This window comes from Caretta caretta, chromosome 4 (assembly GCF_965140235.1).
Source record: "Caretta caretta isolate rCarCar2 chromosome 4, rCarCar1.hap1, whole genome shotgun sequence".
Taxonomy (NCBI): Eukaryota; Metazoa; Chordata; order Testudines; family Cheloniidae; genus Caretta; species Caretta caretta.
Window position 1 is genome coordinate 134862004 of NC_134209.1, and position 19703 is coordinate 134881706.

At 40.6% G+C, this 19703-nt stretch overlaps 1 protein-coding gene across 1 annotated transcript in view; it reads left to right on the forward strand.

Moving 5' to 3' along the window:
* The window catches only part of POLN (DNA polymerase nu), a 226331-nt gene that overhangs the window by 159157 nt on the left and 47471 nt on the right, over positions 1–19703 (forward strand). The window contains exons 17-19 of the mRNA XM_075128232.1: positions 8867–8924; positions 11100–11177; positions 12051–12165. Coding sequence (XP_074984333.1) covers positions 8867–8924; positions 11100–11177; positions 12051–12165 — 251 coding nt within the window. The remainder of the gene's footprint in view (positions 1–8866; positions 8925–11099; positions 11178–12050; positions 12166–19703) is intronic.

Here is a 19703-nt window from a genome sequence, read left to right on the forward strand (position 1 = left end):
TATTGTGTCCGGTTCTGGGTGCCACATTTCAGGAAGGATGTGGACAAATTGGAGAGAGTCTAGAGGAGAGCGACAAAAATGATTAAAGGTCTAGAAAACATGACCTATGAGGGAAGATTGAAAAAACTGGGTTTGTTTAGTCTGGAAAAGAGAAGACTGAGAGAGGACATAACAGTTTTCAAGTATGTAAAAGGTTGTTACAAGGAGGAGGGAGAAAAATTGTTTTTCTTAACCTCTGAGGATAGGACAAGAAGCAATGGGCTTAAATTGCAGCAAGGGAGGTTTAGGTTGGACATTAGGAAAAATTTCCTAACTGTCAGAGTGGTTAAGCACTGGAATAAATTGCCTAAGGAGGTTGTGAAATCTCCATCACTGGAGGTTTTTAAGAGCAGGTTGGACAGACACCTGTCAGGAATGGTCTAGATAATACTTAGTCCTGCCATGAGTGTAGGGGAGTGGACTAGATGACCTCTCAAGGTCCCTTCCAGTCCTATGATTCCATGATTCGTAGCCAGTCAGTCTAGATGTTTTGAACAATATGATGATAGTCTGTTCCATCAACAGGCATGGAGGGGCATGCTGCTCACAGCTATATGTGGAGGCCATTGTCCTGGTGCATACCTCTGTAAGTTGCCCTATGATCCATCTGCCAGGACTTCAAAGCACCCTGGTGGATCCCACGATCTGAGAAGATGGTGGAGGTGGCAGCCATGATGGTGAAGCTTACTCCTTTCCCTTCTTTCAGTTAACAATTGTCCCCCCAAAAGTCTAATTTCTGATACTCTAATTCATTTCTAGTCCCCCACTTTTCTTGTTCACCAGTCATCATCTTAACATAATCCTTGAGTTATATTAGTGGGCCTTTTTGATTTTTTTCTTTTTGCACATTTCCCCATCAACATTTGTTGTTACAGGTTATTTTGAAACTTTTTGAATTTTCACTCACTTCTACTTTTTTACAGTTGAGCTCACAATTAGGGTAAATTTGTAGGCCCAGTTATTACAACATAATCCTCTTGCGTGTCCTTTCACAAGGACAAAGTATCCATGAGGCTATACTTGAAGTTCATCCCTAAGGTAGTGTCAGACTTTCACATCAACCAATGTATCCAGTTACCTGTGTCCTACTGTAAACCACACACCAGTAAGAAGAAGTGAAGTGGCATCTGGCATCTTGCTGTCTACAAGACCTTTCCATAAAGGTGGCAATTTTGTACCTGATCACATTGGCTAGAGGGTAGAGGAGTTAGGGGCACTCATGGTAAACCTATTGCATTAATTTAGGCTGTCAAAATGGATCTCAGGATGCATAATATTTTGCTATGAGCAGTACAATGATTTACTGGGGGAATTCTGTGCCACTGCACAATGCAGAATTTTGAAGAAATTCATGTTGGGCACGCAGAATTTCCTTTTCTCCCCACAGAAATGGGCTGCAGAGATGTTGACCACCACTAGGGTCTGCTGGACTCGGCAGAGCTCAGCTTGCAAATAGAAGACAAGGCTAGGGGGAGAGGGAGGGAACTGGAGGGTTCCCAGCAGCTGCAATTCCCAACACACCCTGGAGGGAGGTCTGTGCAAGGAAAAGTCTGGAAAGTCTGAAAAGCAGGAAAGTCTGTGCAAGCCCAGAACCCAGCATCAAGCCATTTCTCCCTCTGGATCCCTGGGATCTAGGAGGGTAGGATCGGTAAGTGTCTTGGCGGAGGTGGGGGATGCAGCTTGCTCTGGGGAGGAGGGGGCATGGTTGGCCTCTGGAGGGAAGGGGGTGTGAGTGTCTGAGATGCTGGGGGTGAGGGGATATGTGTGTCCGGATTTGGGGGGGGGGGCTGTGGCTGGCCTCTGGGGAGGAGGGGTGTGAGTGTCTGGGCTGGGGGCGGCCCATGGCTGGGCTCTGGGGGGAAGGAGGTGAGAGTGTCTGGGCTGGGGTGGGGGCATGGCTGGGCTCAGCTCTGGGGAAAAGGGGTTGTGAGTGGCTGGGCTCTGGGAGGGAAGGGGCAGAGAAGCAGGAACTGGGTTTCATAGGGGTTTCTTTAACTCTCTTCTCCTGGGGGAATTTTTGTATGTGTCTGTAGTGTTACAGACATACTTGCTGACAGGTTTTTTGAAACAAATTACCAAAATAATTGAAACTGGTGTGATTATAAAGTGTTATTTTGACAAATAAAATTTGCAGAATTTTAAAATATTGTGCACAGAATTTTTAATATTTTGGTGCAGAATTTCCCCAGGAGTAGTAATGTCCTCCTTGAGGGCAGCATGAGAGCACATTCAATAAGAGCCCAAGCAGCCTTGGTAGCTTCCCCCCAGGATGTCCCTATTATTGACATCTGTAGAGCAACGACTTGGAGTTCTGTATACACTATTAGCTGCCTTGGATGCTTTCCTGGGCAGGTCAGTTCTACATTTCATTGTGGCATAGGACTCCGGGTACCTGCCTCCTTGAGAAGGACACTGAATCACCTGAAGCACTCAAAGAAGGTGTCAAGGTTCCTTCCCCACTCTGAACTCTAGGGTACAGATGTGGGGACCTGCATGAAAACCTCCTAAGCTTACTTTTATCAGCTTAGGTTAAAACTTCCCCAAGGTACAAACTATTTTACCCTTTGCCCTTGGACTTCCACTGCCACCACCAAACTTTATCTGGGTTCCTGAGAAAACGTTGTTTGGAAATGTCTTTCCCCCCCAAAATCCTCCCAACCCTTCACCCCACTTCCTGGGGAATGTTTGGTAAAAATCCTCACCAATTTGCATAGGTGACCACAGACCCAAACCCTTGGATCTTAGAACAATGACAAAGCATTCAGTTTCCTTACAAGAAGACTTTTAATAGAAGTAAAAAAGAATCACCTCTGTAAAATCAGGATGGTAAATACCTTACAGGGTAATTAGATTCAAAACATAGAGAATCCCTCTGGGCAAAACCTTAAGTTACAAAAAAGACACACAGATAGGAATATTCATTCTATTCAGCACAGCTATTTTCTCAGCCATTTAAAGAAATCATAATCTAACACATACCTAGCTAGATTACTTACTAAGTTCTAAGACTCCATTCCTGTTCTGTCCCTGGCAAAAGCATCACACAGACAGACACAGACCCTTTGTTTCTCTCCCTCCTCCCAGCTTTTGAAAGTATCTTGTCTCCTCATTGGTCATTTTGGTCAGGTGCCAGCGAGGTTACCTTTAGCTTCTTAACCTTTTACAGGTGAAAGGATTTTTCCTCTGGCCAGGAGGGATTTTAAAGGTGTTTACCCTTCCCTTTATATTTATGACAGAAGGAAACTTGCCTTGTAGTAACTGGAGTTCCATGAGATGTGTTGTCCCTATGTGCAGTAGATTATCCATCTTCCTGCCCCTCTGCCTCAGGTCCTACTGGTGGAGAAGGAACTAAAATGGCAATGGAAAAGCAGCCCTCTTTATACCATCGGTGGAGCACACAAAGGAGAGTGGGGGTACACGTGCAGACCAAACACACACTGATAGGAAAAATTCTCTGGTCCCAGGTTATGGAGTGCATGTGCAACCTGAAGTGTACTACACATAGGGAACCCACTTGTTCTTATATATAAAATATATATTTCTCTAGAAAGATGATTGAGCAGTCTACTGAAATTTGTAGGCTCTTTTTTAAAATTTTATTTTTACACACGGCTATCGCTATTCTTTATCTGGCATTTCCATGTACAACTACTGACATTTTAAACTAATTCCAGAGTTCTCTTGTTAATCATACAGTAGAATAGCTTGCTTTTTTGATTCATAGATATTAAGGTCAGAAGGGACCATTATGATCATCTAGTCTGACCTCCTGCACAACGCAGGCCACAGAATTTCACCCACCGCTCCTGCGAAAAACCTCTCACCTATGTCTGAGCTATTGAAAGTCGTCAAATCATGGTTTAAAGACTTCAGGGAGCAGAGAATCCTCCAGCAAGTGACCCGTGCCCCATGCTACAGAGGAAGGCGAAAAACCTCCAGGGCCTTTGATCATCTAGAAACAATGAGGAAGTGCCAATGGTGGATTCTTTCATGACTTGCTTTTTCTTCCCTGTTTAGAGCCTCAATTCAGAGTAACATAACAATATTATAACTTGGGAGAGAATGGTTCTGTTTCTGTGTTACTTCTTACAATCCTGTGGATGTCTCCATCTAACATCATAGGACCATAATCACATGTCAAGATAGCATTTATGACATGGTTACAGTATTGTACTCGATACATAAATTAATAGGCTGTGCAAAGTGCTACTAGAGAAGTTATAGCCATATTCCTAAGGCACATCAACCATCCACCTCTGAAATAATAAATAATACTTTTAGAGAACTGTCAGACTCAAGTAGTGAGAAGATTTTTATGAAGAGGCTTCTTTTAAGTTCCTTGTCTTTGTTTCTCTACCTTCTTAAATCTCTAAATGCTCTTAAAAATCAGCATTAACTTGCACACATTTTCCAAATTCTCTTCTGAAGAGTTATTTAAATTGTAATTTGCTGACTATTTTCCATGAGAAAATAGGTGCAGTATACATTTTTCTTGCCTTGGGATTGCATGAATGGAATTTTAAGAGACATTAGTAAAACTTCTGAAAACACTAAAATTAGCATGATGAACACTGTACTTGCATTTGGTTTTCAGTGAGAATAGGATTGTAATACAGCATTCTTTTACCTTGGTAAAGTAATTTCTAAAGGAAATTTGTATCATTTTCACTTTGTGCAGGAATTTGGAAATTCACAAGTTCAGGCTCTCCAATCAGCAGGAATAACTGAAAGTTATTGTTTTTAAAGTTTTTGTTTACAAGTGGCATTCCTTAACATAGAGCTGGAATCACACATCTTGGTGAGCAGTGTCACTCGCCTTGTGAAAGCCCAATGAAAAAGAATATAAAATAATATTCAATATTGAATTGTCAGAAGAAAAACTTCTAAGACAAATGGGTAGGTAGACTCTTAAATCTATACCTAGAAATATTGGAATCAGTGATCTGATTTCAATCAGTGATCTGATTTTCAAAAATGCTGAGCATCCAGCAGCTCGCACACCCACTTAGACTGTCCACATTATTCACATTAACAAGCACATAGACACCCATTTACTATACTTGTTTTGTGCACATAAATGTGGATTATGTGCACACAATTTATATAGCTGTCATTTTGAAAATTTATCCCTGGTATCACAAACCCCACATTATTTTACATCAGAATGGCTATCAACACAAATGTTTAGAATTGCTACTTTCAAATCAAGAATTAAAAAACAAAAAATAAATTTCAAAACTTTTATTCGTGGTAACAAGTGTTTCTTTCCTTGTCAGTCTGCACATTAGTGGGCTGAGAAAAATGTTCTTAGTTTTCCTGTAATGTGAAAAAATAATGGACTTAATTTAGTAATGCACTATATATTTGTGTGTGTTGTTTAGGCAGAGGCCCATCTTATACACATTGACAGATTGACAGAGCCAGAAGAGTACCTAGAAGTCACCTACTACAGGACAGGCCCAACAAAGAAAATAACAGAACGCCACTAGCCGTCACCTTCAGCCCCCAACTAAAACCTCTCCAACGCATCATCAAAGATCTACAACCTATCCTGAAGGACGACCCATCACTCTCACAGATCTCGGGAGACAGGCCAGTCCTTGCTTACAGACAGCCCCCCAACCTGAAGCAAATACTCACCAGCAACCACACACCACACAACAGAACCACTAACCCAGGAACCTATCCTTGCAACAAAGCCCATTGCCAACTGTGTCCACATATCTATTCAGGGGACACCATCATAGGCCTAATCACATCAGCCACACGATCAGAGGCTCGTTCACCTGCACATCTACCAATGTGATATATGCTGTCATGTGCCAGCAATGCCCCTCTGCCATGTACATTGGTCAAACTGGACAGTCTCTACGTAAAAGAATAAATGGACACAAATCAGACGTCAAGAATTATAACATTCAAAAACTAGTTGGAGAACGCTTCAATCTCTCTGGTCACTCGATTACAGACCTAAAAGTGGCAATTCTTCAACAAAAAAAACATCAAAAACAGACTCCAACAAGAGACTGCTGAATTGGAATTAATTTGCAAACTGGATACAATTAATTTAGGCTTGAATAGAGACTGGGAGTGGATGGGTCATTACACAAAGTAAAACTATTTCCCCATGTTTATCCCCCCTCCCCACTCCCCACTGTTCCTCAGACGTTCTTGTCAACTGCTGGAAATGGCCCACCTTGGTTATCATTACAAAAGGTCCACCACCACCACCACCCCTGCTCTCCTGCTGGTAATAGCTCACCTTAAGTGATCACTCTCATTACAGTGTGTATGGTAACACCCATTGTTTCATGTTCTGTGTGTATATAAATCTCCCCACTGTATTTTCCACTGAATGCATCCGATGAAGTGAGCTGTAGCTCACGAAAGCTTATGCTCAAATAAATTGGTTAGTCTCTAAGGTGCCACAAGTACTCCTTTTCTTTTTGCGAATACAGACTAACACGGCTGCTACTCTGAAACATTTAATTGTGAATACCCTCATAGTGGTACTGGGGGAAATCATTTTTACTTTTTTCTATTTTATTCCATTATAGGTGTACATGGATTGCTAAAATTTTAACTTAATTTACTTTTTAATTTGATTGCATACCTTTTAGTTTTAAAAAAAATGGTTCTGAGTTCAAAACTGCATAGGGAGTGACTTTTCTTATTTTGAAATTGTACATCCCTGCTCCCAACATTCTTGAATCCTCCAACATATAACTTTGGCACTTTCATCTAACCACTGAGTTATGTACAGATGTATTATATGAACTGATAACAATTGGGTTGACACACATTATCATATGCTAGATGTTACGTGTCATGTATTGTCAGATGCTGCCTGTCCAGGTGATGGGGAATAGTGTTACAAAGTAACAGGAGGAAGTTATCACGGATGTCATGTTTCACACTTCACTGATAGTCCTTACTGATTTCAGTGATACCTTTCATTGGTAATTCTTACAGGCTGTGAATCCAGGTCTCTAAAAGTGAAGGCTAAATTATTATCCCTTTGACACCTAGCCCTGCATTGTCTTCTTTACTGATAAGCTAGACAGTTCTCAGCTTTTATACTTGTACATTTGCTGTACTTAATAAACAACCCCTTCCATAATTTATTATAAATTTAAAAATGCAACAATAGTAGGCAGTGTAAGCTCATGATGCTATAGTATCTGAAAATAATATTTGAGATAAAACAGGTTAAAATTTAAAAAAAGCTTTTTGTCTGAATTATTATGTTTGGTGGTTCATCCACAAATCAGGATCAACATGTAAGAGTCTTTCAAGGATAAACAATTCCTGTAGAATTCAATTTTATTCCCAAAAGCGAAGACAACTGTGTTAGAACATCTTATAACTTTGGAAAATCTTAGATTTTTACTTAAATCCTATCCTTACATAAAGCATGATTCATCTAGATATCCATTCTCATTGTTCAAAGTTTCACAGTACGCCAGAAATATTATAGTAAAGAAGGGCAAAGATCCACAGGTGTCTTTCTTGTTCAGTCACAGAAAAATTGACAGCAATGTATGCCCACTTGCTTTTACCAGGTGATGGTTCCAAAGAAAAGGGTGAAGAAAAATGTGGAATAGCAAATAAAATGCTAAATATAGGGCAAAACTTTGTCCTGTGTTGCAGAGGTGTGCTAGTAGAGGAAAAGAGTGTTCAGAACCCTTAATTTTCCCAGGGCTTAAATTCTCATTGAGTATTTCCCAGAGCTACAGGGCTCAGGGCTTCAGCCCTGCAAGGCACACCGGGGCTCCTGAGGGTTTGAAAATATTTACTAGAGCTCTGCTCTGGACATCTCCGGCTGAATTTAAGTCTGGCCCAGGCCCTTCCCATCGGTGTAACAGCAGAGAGGGATTTTGCTCTAGATTTAGGGTAACGTTCTGGCTGACTGCCCTGGCTGGTGCATCACAGTGCTGGGAGAAGTGATCTGCTAGCTTGGGGGTTTGATCAGCCTTTCAGTGTGTAAGCCGTAGCCTGCAGCTAGGATGAATATTGTTTCTCTAAAGGAGCAGAAAAGTGTACCCAGCCATGTGTTTCCCCCACTATTCCAAGTTGCCCTGAAGCATCCTGTCCTGCGCTGACAGATTGGCTCCAAGTATATACAGTACACAGAATGGCTACTTGGGTTAACTAAAAACATATTTTTTAGATAAGCAAAATAACAATTCTATGTATTATGATATGAAAGAGTCCAGATTTAACCTCGTACCCTAATTTAATGATTCTTAAGCCAACATGAGTAACCTGCATATATGGCAATCACTCCACCCAAAACTTACTTCAAATCTCTCTTATCATAATAATGCCTTCTCTTCTCTTAAGCTTTTTAGACTTTCTCAATTCTCCATCATGTAAGTCTTTATTGCCTTCTCTTCTACTTAATATGGCTTTCCAGACCACACTCAATTTTCATAGTTTTGCTGTGCTTGCTTCTCTTTCTCATCTGTTGATACAATAATTTAGTTACCCATCTTAACCCCACTAGACTCTCTAACACCCCAATTCCATACTTGAAATTTTAGTGTACATTTCATGACATACATGTGAGTGTATGCCATACATAATTATCATTTCCATTAGTTGGGTTTTTATGTCATATAATTCAAAATCTTAATTTTACATTATGTACTGAAAAATTAAGTATATGTATATTGTCAAAATATAGTTCAAATATTGTTTAATATAAAACAAACAAAATATGTTAACATTATGTAATCAAATTAATATTTGACGTTCTGCTAAATTATACTTTTAAAATACATTTTCAATTCCTGTAAATTTTTACTTCCTGTTATTTTATTTACAGAATATCCAAGGTATCTCCAAGTATCCAGTTCAAATTATTAAGAAGCAATATGTAAAAGGTAAAGGTAAAAGCTTTTGTTTATATAGTTTTATAAAAGGACATGCATTTATCTAAGTAAGTGTTTGAATAAAAATATGTGATCAAGTACTATTAAGGCATACCAACATCTCAAAAATGAAGAAAGACTACATTCAAACTGTGTAGTTATAATACAACATTATCTTTTACATTATCTTTCTGCTGCTTCTTGCAGGTACAGAATGTGGGTTTGCTGCCTCTTCCTTGATTTATGCAAGCAAGTTCATCAATTTAAATATTCTCTGCTCTCCTGGCCAGTCCCCCTACCTTCAGTTTGTGTTCTTTTCCCACAGTTTGGAGCTTGCATAGTTGTAATGGAACCAAGTTATCCTGCCTTATCTTACTAAGAAGTTTTCCTGTGCTTTCATCTCAGAAAGCTTCTCCTAGGGAGTTGCCAATGCTAGATTGACTAGGCCATGTAAATCAAACTAATGGCTAAGGACCAAAATATCCTTTGATTGCTTGTCAGATGGATGCTATAAACTGGATTCAAGGAAGATAGTACAGAGAGGGCTGTAAGTCCTAGGGAATCATGACCCAAGTGATAGAGAAAGGACTGGACCCTCAACAGTGAACTGTAGCGTAAGAGAGACTTGCTTACAGAACCTTTTCTTCCCGCAGGTAGCTGCACAGGACCACGGTGTAGAACTGCTGCTGTTGCTTTGTTGCGCTTTGTTTTTGGAGGGAGTAGTGGTTGGCTTTGCACTGGAGGCTTTGGAATAGGATACAGTTCAATATAATGAAGCAAAAGGGTTTATATAAGTGCAAGTGAAAGGAGGAGCAGAGTTTGGAATAACAATAAAAACCTTAAAATGATAAGAGTCTATCTGAGATGAGAAAAAAATCTAAATTTCTAAAGCTGGCAATTTGTTTGTAATTTCCCATGTCATTTTTAGCTATGTCATCTGTACAAACAGTGGATACATATGCATGCTACCCAATGTGTACTACAACACATAGGCAGACCTAGACTGAGTCTGCCAAAATTCATTAATGATGCTCCTGGATCATATGTAAGGCGACAATTTAATCATGAGTATTTTTGGTAAAAGTCATGGACAGGTCATGGGCAAGAAACAAAAAATCACGGCCCGTGACCTATCCATGACTTATACCATAAATACTCCTGAATGAATCTTAGGGGAAGGGGCACTGCTCGGGGGGGGGGAGACCCAGGGGCCAGCAACTGCTCTGGCCACCGCCGTGGAAGGGGGAGTCCCAGGGGACCAGTGGCTGCTCCAGACACGACATGGGAGGAGTCCTGGGGGGCCAGTGGCTTCTCCGACTGCCACTGGGGGGGAGGCCCTGCGGGGGCCAGCAACTGCTCCGGCCACTGCCAGGGAGTGAGGAGCCCTGGGGCCAGCCACTGCTCCGGCTGCCCTGGGACAGCTGCTGGGAGCTGCCAAGCTGCGGGAGCTCCAGCCGCTCCTGAAACTGCTGCTCAGGTGGTCCCAGGGCCAGCCGCAGCGGCTGGCTGTGGGGCCGCCCAAGCGACTGGATGCAGAGGCACTTGAGTAGGGACCGGTGTGGCTGTCTGCAGGACCGCCTGAGCAGCTGGCTCTGGGGCCAGCTGATTGGGCGGCCCTGCAGTCAGCCACACTGGCTGCTGCAGAAGTCACGGAGGTCACAAGAAGTCACAGAATCTGTAACTTCCATGACGTCCGTGAGAAACACTGAGCCCTAATCATATGTACTTTGCAAAACTACATTTTTTTCAGGTTTTCCTTCCCTTTGCAAACTACTCCAGACATTCTCATTTCCTCCTTTGCAACTTTTACAGTCAGTTGGTAACAATCAGTAGTAGAGGAAATATACTATGCTTCAAGCATTGTTGCCTTTCCTACACCAAGTGGAATAGGATTCCAGTAATGCATTCACTTTACTTGTCATCCTGTCCTTTCTTCTGTAAAGACTCAGTACACATGGAAATAATTTCCTAGGAAATTGTGTCTGCAGTAGGAAATTAATTCATTATTTATTTGTAGAGTACAGGGTAAGTGCTGTTAGATGGCTTAACTTTTCAATTCCTTGCATTTGTGGTGGTCTGTCAGATAGGTCCTGTGCTTAGCAACCTTGCCTGTTTTACAACAAAGTTTTATTGTTGTTTTGTTTTGTTTCTGTGATGTAATGTATGTTTCTCCCATCTCCTCTCTAGGAAAAGAAAATGAAATAGTAACTATTTCTCCAAGAACATTGTTTGTTTCAGCTAAAGGATATATGTTCTTAGCAGCAGGTAAGAAATTTTCCATTATAATTGTTTATTATTAACAAATGTCCTGTGATATCTGCTGCCAGTCCTCATTTGGATGCCACTACATCTTCATTGACCTTGTGAAGGAAAAGCATTGATGTTAAGTGTAGTTATCTTCAAGTGTGGCCCATTCCTCACAAGCAGAGTCTGAATGTCTGTATTATAGGCAGTGCTGTTAGCAACATCTATCTGTAAAGCTACCTAATACTTTTCAGCATAAGCACCTATAACTTTGCCAAACTTTAATCATTCATGCAGAAAGTTTTCATGCCTTGGGCAAGGTTAATTCTCACTAGAGCTGTCAATTAATCACAGTTAATGCATGTGATTATTTCAAAGCAAATTAACTAGATTAAAAAGTAGTCAGTTAATTGCAGGTTTAATCACACTGTTAATAGTAGAATACCAATTTAAATGTATTATAAATATTTTGGATGTTTTTCTATTCACCTCATAGAAGTCCACTCAGTCCTACTTCTTGTTCAGTCAATTGCTAAAACAAACAAGTTTGTTTACATTTATGGGAGATAATGCTGGTTGCTTTTAATTTACAATGTCACTTGAAAGTAAGAACAGGTATTGTAGCTGATGATGCAAAGTATTTACATGCCAGATATGCTAAACATTTGTATGTCCCTTCATGCTTCGACTTGTAGGCGCTAAAGTTTTACATTGTTTTGTTTTTGAGTTTTTTTCACAAAAGTATAACCTTTTGTGAAAAAACATGAATTCTATAAAATTCTGTTGCCCTGTAACTGAAAAATATAAGAATGGAAATAAATATGGAAAGGATGTTAAAAAGTATAATAATAGAAAAGTTGCAAGGGTACTAATTGAGAGAGTTTTATTTGCTAGATTTTTCCCATATTGAATTAAGAATCCTTGCACACCTATCCTGTGATCCAGAACTTCTGAAACTATTCCAAGAACCTGAAACCACTGATGTGTTTACTACACTGGCTTCTCAATGGTAAGAAGAAAAGGAGTACTTGTGGCACCTTAGAGACTAACCAATTTATTTGAGCATGAGCTTTCGTGAGCTACAGCTCACCTCATCTGATGTAAACTAGGCCAGTGGTTTTCAACCTGTCATCTGCAGACCCCTGGGTGTCTGCAGACTATGTCTAAGATTTTCAAAGAGATCCATACCTCCATCTGAAATGTTTTAGGGGTCCACAAAAGAAAAATGGTTGAAAACCAATGAACTAGACCAACAAAATGACAAAAGTACCTTCAACTCTTGTATTACTGTATATTCATAGTGAAATCTTGTATTTAGAAACAATACTTATTTCCTTGAAAATTTGTTACTTTTTCAAAAGATTGGGAGCTGACAAGCATACCAAAAGGATTTCAGAATTATGAAAGGGTATTAGAGTTCCTCACCCATGTCCTCCAAAGCAATGCAGGGGTTCTATTCACCCCCCTTCTCCTCCACAGCTCTCATTACCATTGGCTAATATATGAATAATCTCTCTCAAGGCTCAAATAATACTGACCTAGATGAGCCTGACGACTAGAACTGGTCAAATAACTCATTGCAAATAACATGTTATAAATCTTGACAATTTTTTATTGCATAATTATTCACAAATACATTTTAAAAGGATCGGCTCAGCTGTTGACATAAATTAGCTTCCTGAAGGATTATAAAACATCTTTTCTCTCTGTCAAGTCTCCTGATGATAATATTCTCTCTAATTACATCACAAGTATTTTGAAAACCTTAGACATCTGCTAAAGGCGTTGGAAAACAAAGTTCTGCCTGTACAGAAAACAGAGAGGACAGCACTCATGGGATTCTTGTGGCTCCAATCAGGGCTTATCTACTTGTTGATACTTCAGTCTCCTGGCAGACCCTCAGAGAAAGAGCAGTGTTTCACTCCTTATTTAATTAAGTCCTTCTCAGCCCTGTTCTTGGGATTATTACTCTTTGTTGATCTCCAGAGAATGAAGAAAAAATGGTGTATTTCTAGTAACTGCATTATTTAAAGTGTATACTTATTAGTAAGGCTATGTTTTAGTCACAGGTATTTTTAGTAAAAGTCATGGATAGGTCACGGGCAGTAAATAAAAATTCACGGCTTGCGACCTGTTCATGACTTGTACTATATACTCCTGACTAAATCTTGGGCTAGGGGTAGCCTGGGGGTGCCACGGGTGTTCGGGGATGGGCGCTCGGGTGGGAGGCGGACAGCGCACGGCCTGGGACCCCCACTGGTGCTGGGGAGGGGTGGCGGGGCTGGCAGGTTCCCTACGTGGCTCCACGCCTCCCTGGAACCAGTGACATACCCCTTCCTCAGCTCCTAGGCAGAGACGAGGCCAGGCAGCTCTACACACTGCCTCCACCCCAAGCACTGGCTCTGCAGCTCCCGTTGGCCAGGAACCACGGTCAATGGGAGCTGCAGATGTGGCACCTGCAGGTGGAGGCAGCGCACAGAGTCCCCTGGCCATGGCTCCGCCTAGGAGCCAAGGGATGTTGCCACTTCCAGGGAGCACCTCCCGAGATAAGCACCACCCTAAGCCCTCACCCCCTCCTGAGCCCCAACCCTGAGCCTCCTCCCACATCCAAACTCCTGCTGCTGCTGTGGGGGGACGGCGGCCCAAAACTGCCCCAGCAGTGGCCGATGCACGTGGCCAGGCACACTGGCCACTGCAGAAGTTATGGAGGTCACAGAAAGCCACAGAATCCATGACCTCCATGACAAACTCGCAGCCTTACTTATTAGTTTGTATATGGTAGTACCTAGAGACACCAACTGAGATTGGGACTCCATTGTGCTAGGCACTTTACAAACATGCAGTAAGAGACAGTCCATGCCCCAAAGAGTTTACAGTCTCAATAGACAAGATAGACAAATGATTGGAGAGAGAGGGCGTAGCGTACAAGCAGAGTGAACAAAGTGATGGTCTGCAAGCCTTATGTAAATTACCCTTTTTTTGTTTTTCTTTTTTTTATTTGTTTGTATGGAATTTTGTTGGGAGCAAAGGGGGGAGAAAGGCCATCCACAGTAAAGGGTGTAAAAACCAGTCAGGCACCGATAACATCATCAGAGTCCATCAGTCCCAGCATCTGCTGATTTTCTCTGCTACTGAGTTTCTACTAAAAGAAAAGGAGGACTTGTGGCACCTTAGAGACTAACAAATTTATTTAAGCATAAGCTTTCGTGAGCTACAGCTCACTTCATTGAGCTACAGCTCACTTCATCGGATGCATCCACCTTACGATTCTTCAATCAATGCAGGTGGGATGGGTAGCCTGATGGCACAAGACTCACGGATGCACAGATCCCCAGGAGTGGAGCTCTAGAAAGACAATCGACTGATAAGAGCACACTTATTAGAAAATAATTGTTAGATTCAATTTTGAGCATCTCCTGATATAATTAAGTGTGACATATTATCATGTCATTGGAACCTCTTGGAATTAAATCCTTATTCCATTTTGGAGGTATATTGTAAGTGTATGCATGAATATGAATCAAATTTTGTCTCAGTTCTGGGCAGGGCTCCAGATATGTTATTCTCGTCAGTAATCTCACAGCTCTTGGCAGCTTCCAGCCTCATATAGTTGCTACACAGGAACTTCAACTTCAATGAAATGTTACAGTCAAATATTTTTATCAGATATGAGTGAGATGATGTGTCTACAAAACTATTACATAATGATTCTTCAAACAGTGGCTGCCTTCTCTTTTCAACTTCAAGAAAACTTTCTGTTTGGAAGCAACTTTATAATATACATATTATTATGATCATTATTAATTACAGAAACACCCAGTGACTTTAACCAGGATCGGGGATCTAGTGTACTAGGTTCTGTATGAGCACACAGACTTTCTGTAGTTTTCTCTCCTTCTTGCTGGTTAAGAAGTCTTCTATTAAAAACAAGAACTTTTAGAATATTTTGTCATTCCTAATTCTTATTCAGCTCTTGTAGTCAGAATCCTTAATTTATGACATATGTTTAGCTGCTGTGGAAACGATTATGATATTGCAAAGAGACTTATGGTTTCAGATGGGTTATAAGCTGTATGGATCCAAACTAACACTTAGGGACATATTTTAAAATTCATGCCCTACATTCTGCCTGGAAAACATTGAGTATCTGAATGTGTGCAAATATCTAATTTCTATACACTAGGGTACAGTTTGTGTATGTGGTGGTTCTATGTAAATACATGGCAAATAAAACATAACAATCTAAAAAACAGTGAACAAAATAGCAAAGACAAAAACACTGAGTACACTGTGTTTAAACATAGTCAGTACAAACACTGGTAAAACAAAAACATCTAGTAGATAAAACATTTTTCCAATTATTAAAACCTAACAAAGGTTAGAAGACACAGTGTTTGCTTATTGCATATTAAGTGCAGTAATCGAAGAAATAAGCAAATAAATAGTTTTTATATAAAACTAAAATTAATTAAAATGTAAAGATCTTGTAGAAGGAAGTTGAGTGCAGGTTAGTTGTGATTTGTAGTTACACACTCAAAGACACTGTTTTGCCCTTTGATGGCTCTTAAGCAATGATTAACTGCTAACACTACCTACATGAGAAAGCACCATGATCTACTAGAAAGAGATACCTGCACTTGGGCCAGGAATTCCTCCTATATTTCAAGTCTTGCTCTGCCTCTGGCTCTGTTTGGTTCTGGAAATAACTTGATATAAATATTTTCTCTGATTTTCCCCCCTCTGTAAAATAGGGATGATAATACTTAGCTCACAGCAGTGTTATGAGAGTTAATTCATGTTTATACAGTGTTTTACCTTTTTAAAGTGCTATATAAGTTCTCAATTTTATAATTATATATGTCAACGTATCACAATAATCTTAAAACAATAAATGAGTTATTTGAATTTTCCCTTTAAGATGATTGTGATTCAAACAGAATAATTTCAATGCTAATAAATTAAGACTTAATTATAGATCCTATGAGGTTGACTTGAGAGGCAAATGAGAGGCAATAGGAGGCACACTCATCCTCCCTGCCTTCCCCACAGGCCCACTGTATCTCCCCAGCAGTGTGCCTGAAAAGCTCTTGTCAATTTCACATTTTCCCTGATGGCTGAAAGTGAAATTGACAAGATCCTTCCAGGCAGGCAGCAAGGAGCCCAATTTTCAAAGGTTTATAACTTTCAAGGCCAGAAGGGACCATTGTGATCATGTCTGACCTCCTGTATAACACAGACCATAAAATTTCCCCAATATAACTCCTGTTTGAACTAGAGCATATATTTTTATTTAAAAAAAATCCAATCTAGATTTTAAAATTGCCAGCAATATTCTGGATGGAAAATGAAAATTTTTTAGCAAATTGAAATTTACCTGTATCAAATTTTGATTTTATGAAAAGGGCATTTTCTGTTGAAAAATAGTTCCAGTGGAAAATTCCCAACCAGCCCTTTTATCTCTAACATAGACAACCACAAATACATTGCCCTAGTGCACCACTCATCATCAAATACAGTGAAGTTCAAGATTTTGGTCCTAATCTTCAAAATGCTTTATATAATTGGTCCAAGCAACCTGCAAGATCACCTCGCTCTCCATAATCATGATTCCCCATGACAGTTTCATTTCTCTGGAAGAATAGAACTGTCACCACAAGACTGAGACTCATAAGAGGGAAAATGAAAGCTTTCTTGGCAGCCAAGCACTGTGGCGTTTACTGCCACAAGAGATCCAAATGACAACCAACTCAGAGTAAAGTATAAATCTGACTTCTCTGACCTAGCCTTCCCACAATAAATGAATAATAAGCAATTTTGTTTAAAAATTCCACTTAGAAGAAGGAAAGAGAGAGTATGACTTAAATCTGGGAGGCACTCAAATACTAAGGTAAAGTGCTGTATCGTTCCTAGCTAGACAGAGGGATCAATAGTTTATGAATTCTCTGTCAAAGATAGACTGGGATTAAAGAATAAGTGAAGTTAAAAGTCAATGAGTCCTTTTGGTGTCCTCTGGCAAAGTGTTTTTCCTGACTGCATTGTGGCTGTAGATCTCTGATATAAAATGGAGGTTTGTTATGCTTCTCAGCTGGGGAGCAGTTCACCAACACAGGATGTGCTAGTCCTGGTCTTGGCATACCTATTTATGAAAGCACTTAAGCACAGACTTAACTTTAAGCATGTGCTTAAGTGCTTCCCTGAACGGGGCCATCAGTACGTGGCTGATATGTTCCCCTGAGTCAAACCACTGGAATTCACCTTTCTGCTTTGGTTATTTCCTTTTAACTTGTCCAGAACTACTGAACAAAGTTCTTTCTGCTGCTTCTTTCTCTGGTGTCTGACTAGGTCTCCACAGTTCTTTCAAGAATTGCCCATATAGATTTGTGGAAAATGAACTACTAATAATCTTCAAAGGCAGTGTGTTTGAGCATAACTGGTTAAATAATGATTGAAGCCCTTCTCTGCTAAATCAGACATCAGGCTAGAGGCCAAGTCAATAATATTGCATAAATGTGTGAACTGAGCTTCAGGTATCAGCCTTAAGTATTTTGTTATGCAGCAGAAACGCTGCTTTCGGACCTCATGCTCTAAGACATTCATGTGCAGAAACCAGCAAGGTCATAACAGGTTTGAATCCACTGAGACAATCTCTACTCAGACTTGTCTACGTATACCACAAACACCCTAAGAGATTTATGAAAAACCTTTGTCCTGTCTAAACAGTAACTAAGAGACCATTTAATATATAGCCTATATAACCTAGCCTCGCCTGTAAATCATAAGGTTTAGAGAAAAACTCTACCAAATAGTAGGTTTCAGAAGAACAGCCGTGTTAGTCTGTATTCGCAAAAAGAAAAGGAGTACTTGTGGCACCTTAGAGACTAACCAATTTATTTGAGCATGAGCTGAGCTGTAGCTCACGAAAGCTCATGCTCAAATAAATTGGTTAGTCACTAAGGTGCCACAAGTACTCCTTTTCTTTTTACCAAATAGTAGTTTTACAGATGTATTAAGCTGAAACTCCAACACTACCTTAAGTCAGAAATTTAGAATGAGAATCAGAGCCACCTTATACTTATGCAAAAAGAAAAGGAGTACTTGTGGCACCTTAGAGACCAACAAATTTATCTGAGCATAAGCTTTCGTGAGTTACAGCTCACTTCATTGGATGCATTCAGTGGAAAATACAGTGGTGAGATTTATATACACACAGAACATGAAACAATGGGTGTTACCATACACACTGTAATGAGAGTGATCACTTAAGGTGAGCTATTACCAGCAGGAGAGCATGGGGGAGGCGGGGAGGGGGGGCTTTTTGTAGTGATAAGCAAGGTGGGCTATTTCCAGCAGTTGACAAGAATATCTGAGGAACAGTGGGGTGTGTGTTGGAGGGAATAAACATGGGGAAATAGTTTTACTTTGTGTAATGACCGACCCACTCCCAGTCTCTATTCAAGCCTAAGTTAATTGTATCCAGTTTGCAAATTAATTCCAATTCAGCAGTCTCTCGTTGGAGTCTGTTTTTGAAGTTTTTTTGTTGAAGAATTGCCACTTTTAGGTCTGACCAAAGAGCGACCAATCGAGTGACCAAAGAGATTGAAGTGTTCTCCAACTGGTTTATGAATGTTATAATTCTTGACGTCTGATTGTGTCCATTTATTCTTTTACGTAGAGACTGTCCAGTTTGACCAATGTACATGGCAGAGGGGCATTACTGGCACATTGGTAGATGTGCAGGTGAACGAGCCTCTGATAGTGTGGCTGATGTGATTAGGTCCTATGATGGTGTCCCCTGAATAGATATGTGGACACAGTTGGCAACGGGCTTTGTTGCAAGGATAGGTTCCTGCGTTAGTGGTTCTGTTGTGTGGTGTGTGGTTACTGGTGAGTATTTGCTTCAGGTTGGGGGCTGTCTGTAAGCAAGGACTGGCCTGTCTCCCGAGATCTGTGAGAGTGATGGGTCATCCTTCAGGATAGGTTGTAGATCCTTGATGATGCGTTGGAGAGGTTTTAGTTGGGGGCTGAAGGTGATGGCTAGTGGCGTTCTGTTATTTTCTTTGTTGAACCTGTCCTGTAGTAGGTGACTTCTGGGTACTCTTCTGGCTCTGTCAGTTTGTTTCTTCACTTCAGCAGGTGGGTATTGTAGTTGTAAGAACGCTTGATAGAGATCTTGTAGGTGTTTCTCTGTCTGAGGGGTTGGAGCAAATGCGGTTGTATCGTAGAGCTTGGCTGTAGACAATGGATTGTATGGTGTGGTCTGGCTGAAACCTGGATGCATGTAGGTAGGCATAGCGGTCAGTAAGTTTCCGGTATAGGGTGGTGTTTATGTGACCATCGCTTATTAGCACTGTAGTGTCCAGGAAGTGGATCTTTTGTGTGGACTGGTCCAGGCTGAGGTTGATGGTGGGATGGAAATTGTTGAAATCATGGTGGAATTCCTCAAGGGTTTCTTTTCCATGGGTCCAGATGATGAAGATGTCATCAATGTAGCGCAAGTAGAGTAGGGGCATTAGGGGACGAGAGCTGAGGAAGCGCTGTTCTAAGTCA